This window comes from Budorcas taxicolor, chromosome 1 (genome assembly GCF_023091745.1).
Source record: "Budorcas taxicolor isolate Tak-1 chromosome 1, Takin1.1, whole genome shotgun sequence".
Taxonomy (NCBI): Eukaryota; Metazoa; Chordata; class Mammalia; order Artiodactyla; family Bovidae; genus Budorcas; species Budorcas taxicolor.
This window is the reverse complement of record NC_068910.1, coordinates 195,407,443-195,425,962: the sequence shown is the minus strand read 5'-3', so window position 1 is coordinate 195,425,962 and position 18,520 is coordinate 195,407,443. Positions and strand designations below refer to the sequence as shown.

At 47.5% G+C, this 18,520-nt stretch overlaps 1 protein-coding gene across 1 annotated transcript; it reads left to right on the top strand.

The window, feature by feature from the left end:
- The first annotated feature begins 17,590 nt into the window (after nucleotides 1–17,590).
- On the top strand, nucleotides 17,591–18,313 carry SOX14 (SRY-box transcription factor 14). The gene has a single exon (XM_052649192.1). The coding sequence runs from the start codon at nucleotides 17,591–17,593 to the stop codon at nucleotides 18,311–18,313; it is 723 nt and encodes a 240-aa protein (XP_052505152.1).
- Nucleotides 18,314–18,520: the final 207 nt, after the last annotated feature.

Sequence of the window (18,520 nt, the reverse complement as noted above, 5' to 3'; positions counted from 1 at the left end):
GGAGTGGAAAAGAAATAATGGAGAAATAACACTTTGTTCTGGTCCTATTTTGTTGCAAGCTGGGTCTGTTGCTTAGATGGTATTTTATTTTTGATCCTCATGTCAACCAGTGGACAAGGCATTAGTATCTCTTGTATAGTTTAGGAAGAAGAAGCTTAGTACATTTGAAATTTACTGACACAGAATGAGTCATGTAAAAGCAGCAAGGTTACTTCCCCCCGTGACTGCCCCTGTGTTTTAGTAGATTTCCCTCTCCCTTCCTCTCTCAAAGGAGCCCCGAGGGGCTTTTCCCTCCCCCAGCCACTGCCATAGTGTGAGAGTCACCCACTTGAGGACCAACTACAAAGACAAAATGCCTCCTAACAAAAGATAGAGGATAGGGTGCTTATTTGCTGGAGGAGGTTTTTCTACAACCAGACACAAAGTCAGACCCAGTGGGAGGAAGAGGAGTGGAAGGAAGAGTGGGACAACTGAGAAAACGTGGACAGGAAAGGGAAATTCACTCTGTCTGAGTGGAGATTGGTGAGTCTGCATCTCGAGAACCAGGGAGCGGGGAACAAGCTGAATCCTGCTCAGTGTCACCCACCTGAGGACCTGAGTACACTGCCAGGTCCTCCACGACCCAACTGATCTACTGTCTACATAAAACCCACCGTGCACTAGTTCCAGCACCTGAGGGTGGCAGATGGCTGGGAGGAGAAAGGCTCTCCCCTAACCAAGGGGGACCAGGAAAAACCAACTGGTATTTCCCTATGAGCCAGGAGAGCAGTGGACACCTCACCCGTGTTATGAAAGGTATCCAGCACCCTGGTGTGACATGTGGAGCATTAAGTTTGGTTTTAAAATAGAAATCTGGTAATTGTGCAGATGAGATAAGTAAAGACAAGTTCCCATCAGTTCAGGACCTTCTAGAACTAATACCAAAAAAAAAAAAAGTCCCCTATTCATCATAGGGGACTGGAATGCAAAAGTAGGAAGTCAAGAAATACCTGGAGTAACAGGCAAGTTTGGCCTTGGAGTACAAAATGAAGCAGGGCAAAGGCTAACAAGTTTTGCCAAGAGAACCCACTGGTCATAGCAAACACCCTCTTCCAACAACACAAGAGACAACTCTACACATGGACATTGCCAGATGGTCAATACCAAAATCAGATTGATTATATTCTTTGCAGCCCAAGAGGGAGAAGCTCTATACCATCAACAAAAACAAGACCAGGAACTGACTGTGGCTGATGAACTCCTTATTGCAAAATTCAGACTTAAATTGAAGAAAATAGGGAAAATGACTAGGCCATTCAGATATGACCTAAATCAAATCCCTTGTGATACACAGTGGAAGTGACAAATAGATCCAAGGGATTAAATCTGGTAGACAGAGTGCCTGAAGAATTATGGATGGAGGTTTGTAACATTGTACAGGAGGTGGTGATCAAAACCATACACAAGAAAAAGAAATGCAAAATAGCAAAATGGTTATCTGAGGAGGTCTTACAGACAGCTGAGAAAAGCAGAGAAGTGAAAAGTAAAGGGAAAATGGAAAGACATCCTTATTTGAATGAAGAGTTTCAAAGACTAGCAAAAAGAGGTAAGAAAGCTTTCTTCAGTAATCAATGCAAAGAAACAGAGGAAAACAATAGAATGGGAAAGACTAGAAATCTCTTCAAGAAAATTAGAGATACCAAGGGAACATTTCGTGCAAAAATGGGCACAATAAAGGACAGAAACAGTATGGACCTAACAGAAACAGAAGATATTAAGAAGAGGTGGCAAGAAAACACAGAAGAACTATACAAACAAAGATCTTCATGACTCAGATAATCACGATGATGTGATCACTCATCTAGAGCCAGACATCCTGGACTGTGAAGTCAAGTGGGCCTTAGGAAGCATCACTATGAACACAGCTAGTGGAGGTGATGGAATTCCAGTTGAGCTCTTTCAAATCCTGAAAGATGATGCTGTGAAAGTGCTGCACTCAATATGCCAGCAAATTTGGAAAACAGCAGTGGCCACAGGACTGGAATAGGTCAGTTTTCATTCCAATCCCAAAGGCAAAGCCAAAGAATGTTCAAACTACCAAACAATTGCACTCATCTCACATGCTAGCAAAGCAATGCTCAAAATTCTCCAAGCTAGGCTTCAACAGTACATGAACTGAGAATGTCCAGATGTTCAAGCTGTATTTAGAAAAGGCAGAGGAACTAAAGATCAAATTGCCAACATCCACTGGATCATAGAAAGAGCAAGAGAATTCCACAAAAACATCTACTTCTGCTTCATCTACTATGCTAAAGTCTTGACTGTGTGGATCACAACAAACTCTGGAAAATTCTTAAAGAGATGGGAATACCAGACCATGTTACCTGTCAGTTCAGGCACAGAATGACAAAAAGCTAAAGACAGGAAAGGGAAAGGAGGCAGTAAGGCACCCTGGAGGGGGAAATGGCCACTAAGAAGAAAGACTAAAATGGCCAGTAAGAAGAAAGACTGGGTAGTTCCTTGGTGGTCCAGTGGTTAAGAATCCACCTTTCAATGCAAGGGATGTGGCTTCAATCCCTGGTCAGGGAACTAAGATCCTACATAGAAAGTGAAAGAAAAGAAAGTGAAGTCTCTCAGTCATATCCAACTCTGCAACCCCATGAACTGTAGCATACCAGGCTTCTCCATCCATGGAATTTTCCAGGCAAGAGTACTGGACTGGGTTGCCATTTCCTTCACCAGGGGATCTTTCCAACCCAGGGATTGAAACCAGGTCTCCCATATTGCAGGTAGATGCTTTTTGAGCCACCAGGGAAACCCAAGATTCTACATACCATGGAGCAACTAAGTCCAGAAGCTGCAACTACTGAGCCTGCTCACCAAAATAAAAGATCCTGCATGACTCACCGAAGACCATATGTGCCACAACTAAAACCTGATGCAGTCAAATAAATAAATAAATATTTTATTAAAGAAAAAGAAAGACTAGACAAGGGTTGGTGGGTGGCAGCATATGAAAGAAAAGAGACAAGAAAGAGTTGGTAAGATTCCCAATATTCCCACTCCTGGTGAATCATGCTACCACAGCCTGAAAGGACGAAGGAAGAAGCTGAACAGTCAGCATGGGAGGAAAGATAATTTCTGTTTTGGACAGAAGGTAAAAGAAGCAATGTCCAGACACCCTCATGGAAATGCCCACTAAGCATAGAGACAGGGTTAGAAGTTGGGGAAAAGGTCAGAGGAGAAGACAAATTTGAGTCCATTCTGCAGATATCTGTTGCACTATTAGGTGTGTGTGTGTGTGCTCAGTAGCTAAGTCGTGCCCAATTTACAACCCTATGGACTGCAGACAGAAAGGCTGCTCTGTGCATGGGATTTTCCAGGCAAGAATACTGGAGTGAGTGGCCATTTTCCCCTCCAGGGGATCTTTCCAAACCAGGGATTGAACCCGAGTTTCCTGCGTCTCTTGCATTGACAGGTGGATTCTTTACCACTGATCCACCTGGCAAGTCCCTGAATAAGGATCTTAGGTATAAGATCCTGAATCGTCCTAGGTACTAGGTTAACCGGACTCTTCTTGGCTGGAAGCTCATCTGAATTCAGGTAACAGGTTTTCAACATACAGCTGGCTTGTCCCAGAGAGACAGTGAAAAGGGAGGAATAAAAAGGCTGAAGTCAGACAGAGCTTTGGGGGCAGGTAAGTTTAGAGGATGGAAAGCAGCACCAACTGCTGCAAATGGCCAAGGGAAAACAAGGTTGAGTGAAGGTCATGCCTTTGCCAGGATGAGGCTCTAGCTATTTTGCTAGTTCCTTTTTGGTAATTTGCAGAAGCAGAAAACAGAAAGCAGAGTGTTAAGAAGGAGAGGTGCAGTGAAGACACATAGTCAAAGGCATAGGTTTTCCACTCTAGTTATCTAAAGCAGCACCTTCTGTTCCAAGATCATTATAGGAAGAAATTCAGCATGGTTCACTTCAATTCCTCCTGGAGTTCCAAACCAAGGAAGATTTTGAAAAGGGAAACAGGGATTCTAGGATGGTGCATTGAAAGAGCAGTAGAGTCGGCTTTGTCTTTTGCCCAAGAACAAGGGAGCCCATCTCTAGGCAGAAAGAATGACATCTTTGAAGAAGACATGTTAATATAAAGGGCCCAGACTTTATGGCAGGAGGAAGACAGAGGAATAATGCATTTGTGGAAGGGACTTTGAAGAAATGGAAGGCATCTCTCCCTCTGAGACTTGAAGGAAAGGAAAAGATGAGAAAGAAACAGCTTAGTTTGGACATGGAGAGATGCTGAGAGACCTCACAAGTGAAATGGCTAGAGTCTGATGGACTTTAGTGCAGCCTCATTGAAGGGAGTGTAATCAGAATGACAGATGAACAGAGGGACTGCTGGGCAGCCACAGGCAGCTGCACCAGGACTGGCAAAATCAGCACAATTATAGGACTCAGGATAGGAGCTGAGGGGCTACAATGTGTGCATGTTGGGGAGGAGGTCCTGACCACCAGTCATATTAGGGCTAACACATTTCCCAGCAGCCATAAAGGAGAGCAGTATCTACTGTTCCAAGATCATTACAGGGAAAAACTCAGTCCACCTCATTCCTATTCCTCCCCAATTGCAAAACTGAGGGGTTATTTATATAGCAAGCAGATGCCAACCTATATAAACTGGTCGGTAAAAATAATCACAATTTTACTACATTAAAGTATGTGAAAATAGAGTGTGTAGCTGAACAGAAAATCCATAAAAAGAAGACTCAGATGTGCATACCAAAAGAGCTTCAGTTCCCACACATAAAAGCTTAGCAGTTGTGAAAATTCAGCTAAGTCCAATTTTAAACAAAACCTGAGATGGTAAAGATGAGGGGCTTTGCTCTCACATAGGCAGCTTTTGACTGCACCAACAGAAAACCTAACCAGGAAGGACTTCAACGATAAAGGAAATGAATTCTCTTACACAACAAAAAGTTTCAAAGTTGTTTCGGTTAATTCAGTAGCTCTATGAAGTCATCAAGGAACTGACTTCTCCCCCTTTCATCACTCCTCATCTTCATCTTACTGATGCATTCTCTTCATTTCATTCTCCTCATGATCCCAGTAAAATAATGACATGAAGACAATGAGATCTCAAAACAGGAAAACTGGGATCACTTTCTCCTAGGCAACTCTTGTGAAGAGCAAAGAAAACTTTCCCCAGAATCCTACGCCACAGCAGACTCCTGCTGATTGGCCAGACTGTGTCACATGACCACTCTTCAACCAATCACTGATGAGCAGATGGTGAGTCTATTAGTTTAATCAAGCAACCCCTGGGCACCGGATATTGAAAAAAATCAAGGTTAGATCAACAAGAAAGAACAGAGGAAATCACTCTTGACTGGGCAACAGCATAATCTGTCCTAGATATTGTATTTGCAAGTCAGGAAATCACAATATGACATTCACACATGAGGAGGAAGTTCTGTGCCAGTCAATGGGACTACAAAAGAACTTCAAGGTATCTGACCTACTTACTCAGCTCAAGACTGGCTTCACATATTTAATAAATATTTCTTATGTTTAGACATCTTTAAGCAAGTATTTTAGCAAGGCAGTCTGGTAGTGTAGGATTAGGCAGACCTACGTACCAATCCTGGCCCCGTGACTTGAATGTACATAAGGGACCTTGCCACACTATTCCAAGGTGGGTTCTTTTTCTTTTAATCTTGTCTCCATTGTGGAGATTAATAAACAGAGAATCTCGGTGTGTAGTAAGCAGTATGAAATACAAGGATTGAGATCATCTTCTAAATTATAATCCAAGGATTATAAATGGACTGCCCCGATTTATAGTAAAGACTAATCATTGCTAAAATTATCCTGTGGAATTTAACTTGTGAACATAGGTTGATAAGGGAATCAATCCACACTAACATCGTAAGTACAAAACTAAAATATTTTTAGCAAAGGACTGCTGCAAGATATATTTGGCTATAACTGTAATAACAGGAAAATAAGTCCTCATCAGCAGACTAGACATTCTGCTTTCAGATAAAAGTAAGAATTCATTGAAATAAATGGTGCATTAGCAGAGACATTGCAAATGCTTATTCAGAATAAATAAGGACAGTAAATAAGCACAGTATAACTTCCAATTTCTTCCCATCTCCAACATTTCTATAACACCCTCATACTGAACTTCACAAAGTCTCACTTTTAAAAGAATGTGTTTTATTGAAGTATAGTTTAGTTACAATGTTGTGTTAATTTCTTCTGTACAGCAAAGTGTTTCATTCATACATATTATATACACTGTTTTTCATATTCTTTTCCTTTGTGGCTTATCACAGGATATTGAATATAGTTCCTTGTTCTATACAGTAGGACTTTGTTGTTTATCCATTCTATATATAATAGTTTGCATCTGCTAATCCCAAGCTCCCAGTCCATCCCTACATCACCCCCTTCTTCCCCTTGATAACCACAAGCCTGTTCTCTGTGTCTGTGAGTCTGTTTCACAGATATGTTCATTTGTGTCATATTTTAGAGTCCACATAAAAGTGGCATCATATGGTATTTGTGGTTCTATAAAGTCTCACTTTTAAGCCCTTACTACTCATCTCCAACATGTACTGTTTTGGTTGCTCATCTGATAGCTTGCCAGCCCTCATTCTGGTATCTGAAGATGTCAAAATCTGATCCACTTTACCTCTTCCCAGTTTGTACTGAGAACTTAATCTCATCTTTATACTGGTTGCAATGCACACATCTTTCCACCTGACTGCTGCCTTCCTCCCCTCAGCATATATGATCTTCCTACCCTTTCATGAGAGATGGACCATAAAGAAGGCTGAGCACCAAAGAGTTGATGCTTTCAAACTGTGGTGCTGGAAAAGACTCTTGGGAGTCCCTTGGACAGCAGGGAGATCAAACCAGTCAATCCTAAAGGAAATCAACCCTAAATATTCATTGGAAGGACTGATACTGAAGCTGATGCTCCAATACTTTGGCCCCCTGATTGGAAGAACTGACTCACTGGAAAAGACCCTGAAGCTGGAAAAGACTGAGGGCAGGAGGAGAAGGGGGTGACTGAGGATGAGATGGTTGGATGGCATCAACAACTCAATGAACATAAGTTTGAGCAAGCCCTGAGAGATGGGGAAGGACAGGGAAGCCTAGTGCACTGTAGTCCATGGGGTCTGCAGACTCCATAGTGGGACATGACTTAGTGACTGAACAACAACTTTTGTGAAGGAAGAGGGTCAGGGTTTCTGCTCAGGGAGCCTTCTGTGGAGATCTAGCCCTCAAGGATCCACACAGTCCTCCTCTGCCCTGTACCATGCTAAGACTCAACTCAAGTTCATAGTGGGTCATCCCAAGGGGAGCTGGGACAGCAAGATGAGAGCTCTTGAATCAGACAACATTTGAGTTCAAATCTTGGATCTGCTGTTTACCAACTCTGTGACTTTGGGCAAGTTCTGTCTAACTTTTTAAAGGACCTCAGTTTCCTCTTCTTCAAAATAGGGATAATGTCAGATTTCTCTGCCTGGTTTTATTGACTATTGAATAAACTAATGTATGTTTTTGCATAGGACCTGGAACATGATATGAGTAAAGAAGAATATAATAATTATTGGCTGCTCACAAAATGCTTTCTGAGTCTATGTCTTGCCTCACAGGTTTGACTGAAATCGCTATAGATAATGACCACCAGGAAAAACAGATCTCCTCCTCTGCCCAACTCTTCCATCAGGTCCTGTTGGTCCTTCACCACATGGGAGGAGGTTTTGTGTCAACTGAACTTTCCCTTCTGCCACTAACCCACACTAGAATCAAAGATGCCAATTCTGGGACTTCTCTGGTAGTACAATAGATAGGAGTCCATCTGCCAATGCAAGAGACTCATGTTCGATCCCAGAGCCCACCTGCCACAACTACTGAGCCGGTGTGCCTAGCGCCTGTGCTCCACAACAAGAGAAGCCACCACGAGAAGCCTGAGCACTGAACCTAGAAAGTAGCCTTTGCTCAGTTTAACTAGAGAAAGCCTGTGTGCAGCAATGAAGATCCAGTGCAGACAAATAAATAAATAAAAACGAAGCCAGCTCTGTCCTGGAGAGAGGTGATCCCTTATAGGTTTTGAGGGAAAGTTATAATAAGAATAGAGCAACATGCTTGCAGAGGGCAGTATTGCCACAGGGATGCATGAGGGCACCTGCCTCTGGAAGGCAGTGGAGAAGGAATGCCAAGAGGTAAGATGGGGGTGAGGTGCTGGGTGGGGGTGGGGGGGAAGAGGAACTATTCCAGCCTGGAGCCATGGGACTTAAAGAGATCCATGCTGAAGACTGCCATTGTCCTGCCATGTCTTCAATCTGATGAAAACATAAATATATTAGGAGAGTGAAGTAGAGGAATTTACCTATCAAGGAATCACTTAACAGTTTGCACATTTTGTTTAGAAATATGGAGATGCAAAGTGATTCTGGAAGAATGGAGAAAGATTATCTCTGGAGAGAGGCTCTCTGGGAACTTTGGGAAGAGTTTCATGGGGCAGGAGACTTACCAGGCTTTTGTACTTCCTAACTTTTGAAACCACATGAATATACTATTTCGGTAAAGTAAAATTTAAACAATAAAAAAAAAGGAAAAGATCAAATTGATCAGCATATTCTAAGTCAATGCTCCTCATGAACTGTTTTTTCACTCAGGGATATTTTCACATTTTATTTAAATATGGACATCAGGATCACGACTTAGTTAAAGAACAGACAGAGTGAAGTGGTATCATTTCAGAGGTGCTGCAAGCAGCTCCATCAGCATCAACACTCCCTGCAGTTTCCCCACGACAGTCACACCGACCTGGATCCCCAGCAGTCCTCTTCTAAAATCCTGCTCCAGAAAAGCCGAGTGGTGTTCATGGCCACCACTCAGTGTTTGTGGCTCCAGAGACAAAATCCAGTTCTGGGAGGTCCCAGAGCTCCCCTTACTGCTCCCTACTAAGTCAACCTTTCCTTCAAATCCAGTGCTCTTGCCTGAGCACACACATATTTGTATGATAAATTTCCACTGGGGCTTAAATATAATCTAGCTCCTCAAGTCCTTTATTGGCACCTTGATAATTAATGAGTGTTTCAGCTCACAGAAGCTGTTAGAAGTTAATAGGACACGGTTTGGGAAGGAGAATGATGGGGGTCAGGACAGTGTTAACAAAACTAAAAGCAGGGAGAATTTCCCTGGTGGTTCACTGGTTAAGAATTCGCCTTGCGATGCAATGCAAGGGTTCAATCCCTGGTTGAGGAACTAAGATCCCACATGCCATTGAGCAGCTAAGCCATAAAACTGCTAAAGCCCATGAGCTGCAACTAACAAATGCAGCCAAATAAATAAATATTTAAAAAAAAAACAAAAACTGTTAAAAGTGCAGAGAAGACAATGGCACCCCACTCTAGTACTCTTGCCTGGAAAGCCCATGGATGGAGGAGCCTGGTAGGCTGCAGTCCATGGGGTCACTAAAAGTTGGACACGGCTGAGTGACTTCACTTTCACTTTTCACTTTCATGCATTGGAAAAGGAAATGGCAACCCACTCCAGTACTCTTGCCTGGAGAATCCCAGGGATGGGGGAGCCTGGTTGGCTTCCATCTATGGGATCACACAGAGCTGGACACGACTGAAGTGACTTAGCAGCAGAAGCAGCAAAACTGCAAAAGCCAGCTTCAGCAGTGCCAACTATACACTGACAGAGTGAAGTGGTAGAATTTAAAACAAAATGAGGTTCTCAGCACAGTTAACACCAGAGCTAGCTGTGATTCTGTCCAGAAGAAACAGAATCAGTGAAAGTAACTTAGGGGTATGGTATGTTACTGCCTACAAAGCTCTTCCCACTCTGTTGTCCAATTAGAGCATGTGAGAGTGTCGGGGGAGTGTGTAATTTCCATGGTCCTGTCTTGCAGCAGGAAAGATTTGAAATGGAAGACCAGTGTTACAGCTCTGTTACAGCTCAGTTTTATTCAGCAAGCAAAGAAAAGTACACCCTCGAGGCGTAAGGGCAGGCTGATCCCAAAGAAGAGGCCTCAGTCAGCCTTAGCTTCCTCCTTTTATTTCTCTCCTCCCCTGCTGAGCCGGCCCGATGCAAATTGGGCTAGCCAAGAAGTAGGTGTGTTTGTTTCACCTCTGGGACAGTCCCCTGTGGTTGCTTCTTTTGATATTCACACATGGTAGAGTTGTCTCCCACAGTGGACCAAGCCTCTGCCTCGGTCCTTCTCAGATCATTTGCACAAAGGAATCAAGGTACCATCCATGCTGTGAGCTGTCTTTAGGGAGAGGCTCATGTGATGAGAAACTGAGGCCTGCCAACAGCCATACAAATCAGCCTGGAAGCAGATCCAACTCAGTTGAGCATTCAGATGACTGCAGCCCTCACAACATCTTGATCACACTCTCATATAAGACTTTGGGTCAGAGCCACCCAACAAATCTGCTCCTGAATTCTCTACCCTCAGAAAGGTGATGAGATAATAAAAGTTTGCTGTTTTAAGCCACTAACTTTTGGAGTAGTTTGTTACACTGAAGCCAAAGAAGTCAAGTGATTTGCCCAAGTTCTCATAGTAATTAGAAGTGCTAGGTCTTAAATTCCATTTTTAGAGCTCTTTCTATACAACCATCAACTTGTTCCACAAGTATTTCAATGACTTAATTATTAAATAAAATATTAAGGGTTGCTGGTCTTCAGAACATGTAAAAATGATGCTTTAAAGAAACAAAAGGTACATGAAAATAAACTTGCTTAATGTAGTCCCTTCTGCAACTGCCGAGTGCCCTAATATTCCCTGCTATTTATGTTGGGAACAGAGGCAGGTACCATAAAAAGAGGAAGTGTTATTCTGATCCCCAATTGGGGCTTGTTGCCAGAGTTTGGTCTTATCCTCTGCAGTGTATAATTTGTGATAAAATTGGCAAGAGAATGTATGCTCCAATAACTTGGCCGATTGCATTAGGCAAATACAGAGCCTTAAAGAGTATTATTTATGATAAGAGCTGACCAAGGATTTTTACATTAAAAGAATGGGATTCAGGGAGCCCTAATGCATGTGAAACACCTGAACACAATAAAACCCAAAGGAGAAGCAAACAATGTTGGCATTCTTTTGGCTTTTATTCTTAGAAATAAAATGTGTCTTTCCTGTTCTTTATAGTCAGTGGGGATTTTTTTTTTAATCCTAAGAAACTTCACTTGCTCATATACTCCTATATTTCTCAGGCTCAGAGATTCAAGATACCTATATGTGGACTCAGTGTCTCCAGAAAGGGTCAACTCAGAGTACTAAGGCTCTCCACAGGAAAAGAGAAGAACTTTACTTGGTGGGAAGTGGAAGAGTAAGTCAGGGAATCCGTCAGGCCAATAATATTTACAGAACGTCAGTGGACATGTTTTCTGAATCATGAATGACTATGACCATCCCTTGGTTTATTTTTTGGCTTCCAGTGGGGAAAGGAGAGAGAAAAGGAGTCCAAAGTAATCAGCAAGGTGGCATTATTCTTCAAGAGCTAGTCAAGCAGCTGACTCCAGGGCCAAGAAAGTTCTGTCCATTTATGAAATTTCAGGCCTATAATTGGAGGTGCAATTCCTCCATAAGCAGAGTGTCAGATAAAGAATAATTTGTGTGTGTGGTTGCTGGAATTGTTTTAAATCATTCTGATGGCTCTCATTCCAATGACTTCCCAGTACACTTAAAATAAAACCCAAACTCGTTGTGGAATCTACAAAGGCCTGGGTGGTCTGGATTCTGCCAACCTCATACAGCCTTTTCCCTATACTCTTCCCAGAATCATGGCCAGGTTTCAGCCATACTGGCTCCTTAAATCCTTTCGGTAACCTCAGTTAAGTCTCTCTCCCAGGCAGTGGTATTTCCTGCTTCTCCTACTTTACTTGCCCCTTTCCCTCATAAGTCTGGTTCCTTCCTTCAGGTCTCTGGACACCCAGTGTAAAGGAGACCACCCTTCTTCCCCTGGCCCCTGTCTCATCACCTTGATTCACTATTGGCCACTTAGCACTATCAGAAATCAACTCCGTATTTATTTAATGATAAAATAATATAATCTGACGATTTATTGGGCATATTCACATGCCAAGCACTATTCTAAAGATTTTCCTCATAGTAACTCAATTAATCCTGATAACAATCCATTATACCCATTACAGTGAGGAAACCAGGACACAGACAGGTTAAGTACTTTGCCTGAAGTGATACAACTAGTTGGTGATGGAGAGAATCACTCCGGGATTTGTTTCTAGGTTAATGTCTGTTCTCCCATTGGGCTGTAAGCACCAGGGAAGAAGGGCGTTTGCAGGTTTTGTTCACTGCTGTATCCCAGAACGCAGCATAGTGCCTGACACATAGTACGTCATTCTTTAATGAATGAATAAGATTTCACAGACCTAACCCTACTCCCAACCCTTGCTCTTACTGGGAGGTGTGGGCAGATGGTATACAATCCTCTATTAACTTTCATCAAGTCGGTGAATCAAATGATTTCTACTTCCAACAGACTCCAGGGACTCAAATTAAGGCAGTTCGAAGTATCAAAAAATCTCCTTGCCTAGGAATACTCGGGTTTTGAGATAGACGTGTCCTCCGCGTAACCACGCATGCTCTGCCCGCTCGGGGTCAAACCCGCTGTTGCAGGCTCTGCGAGCTTCAGTCCTGAGACCCGGTTTTGTTTGGTTTCAAAACGATTATTGATGGAAGCCACGCCCTCCTTGCCATGTTGGCTTGAGGGACGCTTAGAGTTTTACAAAATTTCAAGACCCATGGGGGCTGGGCTGGGTTCTGGAGAGAAGACTCAAGAGCAGTAATCAAGAAATGTTTTAATAATGTCCTTTCGGGCGCTCTCTGAGAGATGGGATTTATGTCTCTGAATTTGAAAATACACAAAAAAGGGGGGAGGGGGTAGGTAAAAGCGGGGGGAGGGGCAAATATTTTGTAAAATTTGTAATAAGAAAAAGTAAAAGTTTATGATTTAAACAAAAAGTGCATTATTTCCCAAGATTGATTTTTTCATCTGCAGTCAACTCTGCGGAGTGGGGCAGATTAGCTTTCCGGTAGCTGAACACCTCGAGCATGCCTTGCGATCACACTCCCTGCAACAAGCTGTTGCCGGGACTACGCAAAGGCTCCCCGAAACCGGCACCTGGATCTTCCCTCAGTCCCTTTTGGGAATCCCAGAGGGGCCGCAGTGAGCCAGCAGGGCCGGGGGTCCCCAACACCTCGGCGGTCCAGACGCGGGGACTCTGCTGGCCTCTTTGAAAACCTGCCGGGCGCGAGTGTGTGACACGTTCTCCCCTTCTCTTTCACTCCCCGAACCATCTTCTCCAAGCCAGAGTCTGCACATCGTCCTCTCCCCGTTGGGCTGTCGCTCAGTCCGGGAGGCCTAGGAGAGGAAAACTTCTGTCTACTAGAGAGGAGGGGTTGGGGGCTAGTAGGCGGGCAGAACACTGAGGCCAAGCAGTTGGGTCTAGGCTTGGGGGTCGTGACTTTCGTTCTAGGTCTACTAGGCTGCATCTGGAGTCCTGTCCCCTCAGCTCCAAGGCACGGAGATGCCTGTTATAAAAGTTCAAGGCTGAACAGAAAGAAATTCTCCAGTAACTTCTTTGCGTTGGGCTGTGTGTGCACCCTGGACATTCAAAGATGAGTAACACGAAGCCATCACCTTCGAGAAACTCGAAGTCTGATGGACTGCATGGGCTGTGACAGGGCTCCATATGAGGCTGAGAAAGAGGGCGTGAGGTGGAAAGGGTGTGAGAGGGAGAACCTAGAAAGGGGTTTTAGCCCAGGTCGGGAATCAAAGAAGGCTCCCTGGGGGAGGTGAAACCTTGTAAGAGACCCGAGATACGCAAAAGAGGCAAAAAACCAGGTGGAACGCTCCCTAGAAAGGCACAGAGCCAAAGATAGGAAGGTTCTTTTTGAACCTTGCTGGGGAGCCAGGGGAAAGGGGACAGGGCAAGAAGTGGACTGGGTTTTGACTGCTGAGGGCTCTCCTTCCTTTCACGCGAGTGACAAAGGTTCTCAGAGCGAATCCGTGTTGCTCTGTGATCCAGACAACAGGCTTAGGCTGGCACGCGGCGTGCCTTGAGTAACTGCGCTGCGCAAAGACGCGCGTACTGAGGACGTGCGCACGGAGGACGTGCGCGTGGATTCTCTAGGCAAAGGAGCAAGCAGAAAAGGCACTTCCCGGGAAGTCTTCAGCCCTGGAGTGGCGTTCGATCTTCTGCACGAACTCCAGACCGCGGATTAAGCAGGAGGCGCGTTTAGGTGACCTCTGTCCCAAGACCTGTTTTGGTAGTGACCAAAATTGCTGGTTCTCCCAGGGGCCACTTCTCCAGGACGTCTAACCCGGGATCTAAGCCTAGCAGGGAGGCAGAGATCAGAGGGACAAAGCAGCCAAGAAGGTAAAGGCATAGGCTGAGACAGCATTAGGCCAGGCCGGGGGATCTGGGGAACTCTTGCTTCAGGCCCAACGCTAAGAACTCTTGAGTAAACCGGTGGCCAGTCAGCACTGTGCAAGGAGTATACGAGGCAGCGTTGTCCGCCTAGGAGACGCCGCGATGCGCGATGCTCCTCCATCCTGAGTTCGCTAGCAGCGCGAAGTTCAAGTCTCAAGGCCAAGATGAGTTGCAGGATGCTGTCTCCTGCCAGTCAGTGCAGCGTGACCCAGACAGCCTGGGGCTTCGAATTCTGGGTGGTCAGTGGCGCCCTGCCCACAACTGCCAGCCTGCCAGTGCACGCCATTTGTAATAATCCGCTGCAGACTCTTGGATTTCGAGCTGAGCTCTGAGCGCAAGATGTTTAAAGAGCAACGCGGACAAGAGGAGGAGGTGGAGATATGGGGACTGAAGGAGAGGGCGCACCTGGCCCGAGATGCCTCGGCGCAAAAGGACTGAGTTGGCCTGGAGGCTGGAAAGAGAGAAAGGGTCTACGACCGGGTGCCAGATCCCCTCCTTAAGCAGTTTTCAAGGTGTTGGTTTGCATTAACAGAAACCTCTAGGTGTGGTTTTGGTGTCCCCTGAGGGTTCCGGAGTGAGATTTGGCGGGAATCGCTGACTCTGTACCCCTCTGCAGATGTGAACGTTTCCGTTATTCCTTTGCCAAACCGTCGTGAGTCCAGTGGGACTCAAATGGCCTGGGCCCTGGACCTCGGATCCCTGGCGGACTCAGCACAGCGGTCAGTCCGAAGGCTGGTCCAATCTGAGTTGGAGTTGTCTGTCTCTCTTGGAAGCCCTCCGGAACTGGGGTGGAAAGGGCTTCTACTTGCTGGTACCTCAAGCTAAATGAAACCTCTTGAAGAGAAAACAGGGGTAGAGGGCAGGGTGAACGCCAGGGCTGGGGCTGAGAGAAGTGTGAAGAATGTACACCTGCTAGCGAGCCCACGCGGAGGTGGCGCTCCGGGGGCGAGGTATACGCTCAGAGAAGCCAGGTCTCAAGCCAGAGCCTAAGTGAATCAAGAGCAGGCTTGAGAATCAGTCCTCCAGTGCAGTTTATTCGTATGGCAGGTTTCGATGGCTACAGTAGTCTAGTCGAGGGTCCCGCGTTTGGCTTAAGCATTATCTAATCCTCAGACGTGGGGTGGGAAAAAAAAGAGCAAGATTTCAAATTCTGCACACTGACCATCACCGCTTCCCACTGGAGTCACTTTTGGCAAATCGCGTAGCCTTCTCAAACTCAGTTTCCTAATCTGTAAAATGGGCATAGCGTCCATCTCTCCGAAGAGCGCCCCGAGGATGAAAAGCGCCCGCGTCTTTCTAATCGTAGAAGGAGAAGCAAAGCCTTCGCCTCAAACTTGACAACCTACAATTCTAAAGAAAGAACCTCTCTCTCCCTGCCTCCTCGTTCTCTGCTTACCTCCCCCACCCCCAACCGGCCTAAGCCAGCGGAGCCACGCGCCTTTCTGGTCGATCCTCCCGAGAGAGGCTGGTGCAAAAGCCAATAAGCCTGGAACACACGCAGGTCCTGCTGGGCCTGGGACAATGGTTTCCATTTAATAAATATTTCCCCCAAGGGCATTTCAAATCGGGCAGGCAATTATTCAAAGGAAACGGGCGCGCAGTTTGGCTCCGCGGGTTATTTCGTCCTCTTTACCCGAAGAATGCTCATCTGACGCAAGAAACGAGTCTCCCTTTTCCCTGGATGGGAAGAGGCGCCCCGGGACAAACCGACCCTGGGTGTGGATACAGCCTGACTCCGCTGTAGGGTCTCTGCTGAAACAGCAGAGAGGAAAATCACTCGCCCGCCGCGCCGGCCGACCTTCAGATTGCGCTTCTCCCAGGTTTGGACAGATGTGGAGGGAAAGTTGGAGGTTTAAATACATTAAACAATAATAACACAAATAGGAATCGTGATGGAAATCCCATCCCTCTCCCCCTCCACGAAAGTGAAGAGCGGATCGCGGCGGTGCTCTTCGAGGCTTACCAACCAAGGTTTGAAAACTGCGCCGCCGGAGGCAAGGCCTTAGGGCATCGGCTTGGAACACCCGGCTGAGCTCCCCGGGTGCAGAATCCCGGGGCAGGGTGGAGGCGGAGCCGCACCGGCGTCCAGTGAGAACGCCGCCAAAGGACCGCCCAGGGCACTGCGCGAAAAGTTTATTTCGCTTTTTAACCTGAGTCTGATACATTCTTTTTCGCTTCCGAGGATCTTTGACGGGGCGGGGGCGGGGGGAGTGCTGTCCTTGCATTTCGTGGCAAGGCTGTCCTATTTATCAACACGCTCTCTCAGCTTGCTCCCTCGGCCGTCCCCTCCCCGAGTCTTTGTATTCGAAGCCCTATTTCTCCTTTGCACAACTGGGAAAGGAAATGGGCACGAAGAGTTTTATTTGTTGACACTGCCAGAAACAAGGTGGAATCCAAATCCGGCGTCCGGAGTCGGCCGCTGGGTTCTCTGGCTCTCCGGGTCTCTCGCTCACACCTCTCCCCGCCCCCAGCAGTCACGCTCCCTCTTTCCTAGGCGGGCGCGCTAGCAGGTGCGCCCCCTCGCCTTCTCTGCTGCTGATTGGCGCCCAGGTTGGGGAGTCGCCGCCCCGCGCTTATGTCAGAGTGCGTGCCGTCCGGGCCCACCTCGCCTTTGAACTTCGCCGCTTTTGGCTCGCGTTCACCAGCCTCCCCGCATTCTCAGCCAGGTGCTGCGCTAGGCGAGGCAGCTCCGGGAAAGCCACGGGCGGGGGGGAGGGAAGCCACGGCCGTAGACACAGGAGAGAAGAGGACCCGAGAAGGCGAAGGTGGAGAGGGAGAGAAGGAGGAGCTTCCTGCCCTCGCCGGCGAATTACCTGGCCACTTAATCCCAGAGACTCCCGTACTTGGGCCCCAGCCTCTGGCACCGACAGCCCCCCAGCCGGCCATCCTCTCCTTCCCCCGCCCTCTCTGACCCCGCTCGCCCCCCGGGGCCTGCCTGGGTGCCGAGACTGGCATGATCAGCTGAACTTTGCGGGGTTAGCGCTTCTCTCTGGCTTCCCCCTCTGCGGCGAGGAGGCGAGGGGAGCGCAGAGCCCCGGCTCAGGACGGACAGACAGGCAGACCGACCACCGCGTCCAGGCTCGCCTGCCGAGCCGCTGCACTCCCCACCCCAACCCGCCTAGCCTCCGGGACCATGTCCAAACCTTCAGACCACATCAAGCGACCCATGAATGCCTTCATGGTATGGTCCCGAGGCCAGCGGCGCAAGATGGCCCAGGAAAACCCCAAGATGCACAACTCAGAGATCAGCAAACGCCTAGGTGCCGAGTGGAAGCTTCTGTCCGAGGCAGAGAAGCGGCCGTACATCGATGAGGCCAAGAGGCTACGCGCCCAGCACATGAAGGAGCACCCTGACTACAAGTACCGGCCGCGGCGCAAGCCCAAGAACCTGCTGAAGAAGGACAGGTATGTCTTCCCCCTGCCCTACCTGGGCGACACGGACCCGCTCAAGGCGGCCGGCCTGCCCGTAGGGGCCTCCGACGGCCTCCTGAGCGCGCCCGAGAAAGCCCGGGCCTTCTTGCCGCCCGCCTCGGCGCCCTACTCCCTGCTGGACCCCGCGCAGTTTAGCTCGAGCGCCATCCAGAAGATGGGTGAAGTGCCCCACACCTTGGCCACCGGCGCGCTGCCCTACGCGTCCACCCTGGGCTACCAGAACGGCGCTTTCGGCAGCCTCAGCTGCCCCAGCCAGCACACGCACACGCACCCGTCCCCCACCAACCCGGGCTACGTGGTGCCCTGTAACTGTACCGCCTGGTCTGCCTCCACCCTGCAGCCCCCCGTCGCCTACATCCTCTTCCCGGGCATGACCAAGACTGGCATAGACCCCTATTCGTCAGCCCACGCCACGGCCATGTAACCCCCATCCTGGCCTGCCAGACCTGGAGGGCGGCCTGGAAGCGGGGTCTGCACCCTGTTCTCTGCGCCTAGCCGGGGCCTGCAGATGCCCCCTACCCTACCCCAGACTCTGCCTCTCTCTCTTGCACGGGAATGGTAGGGGCGTCCCGCCGGACCCAAGGCGCAGACAGGTGCCAGAAACTTGTGAACGGTTTATGACAGCTATACA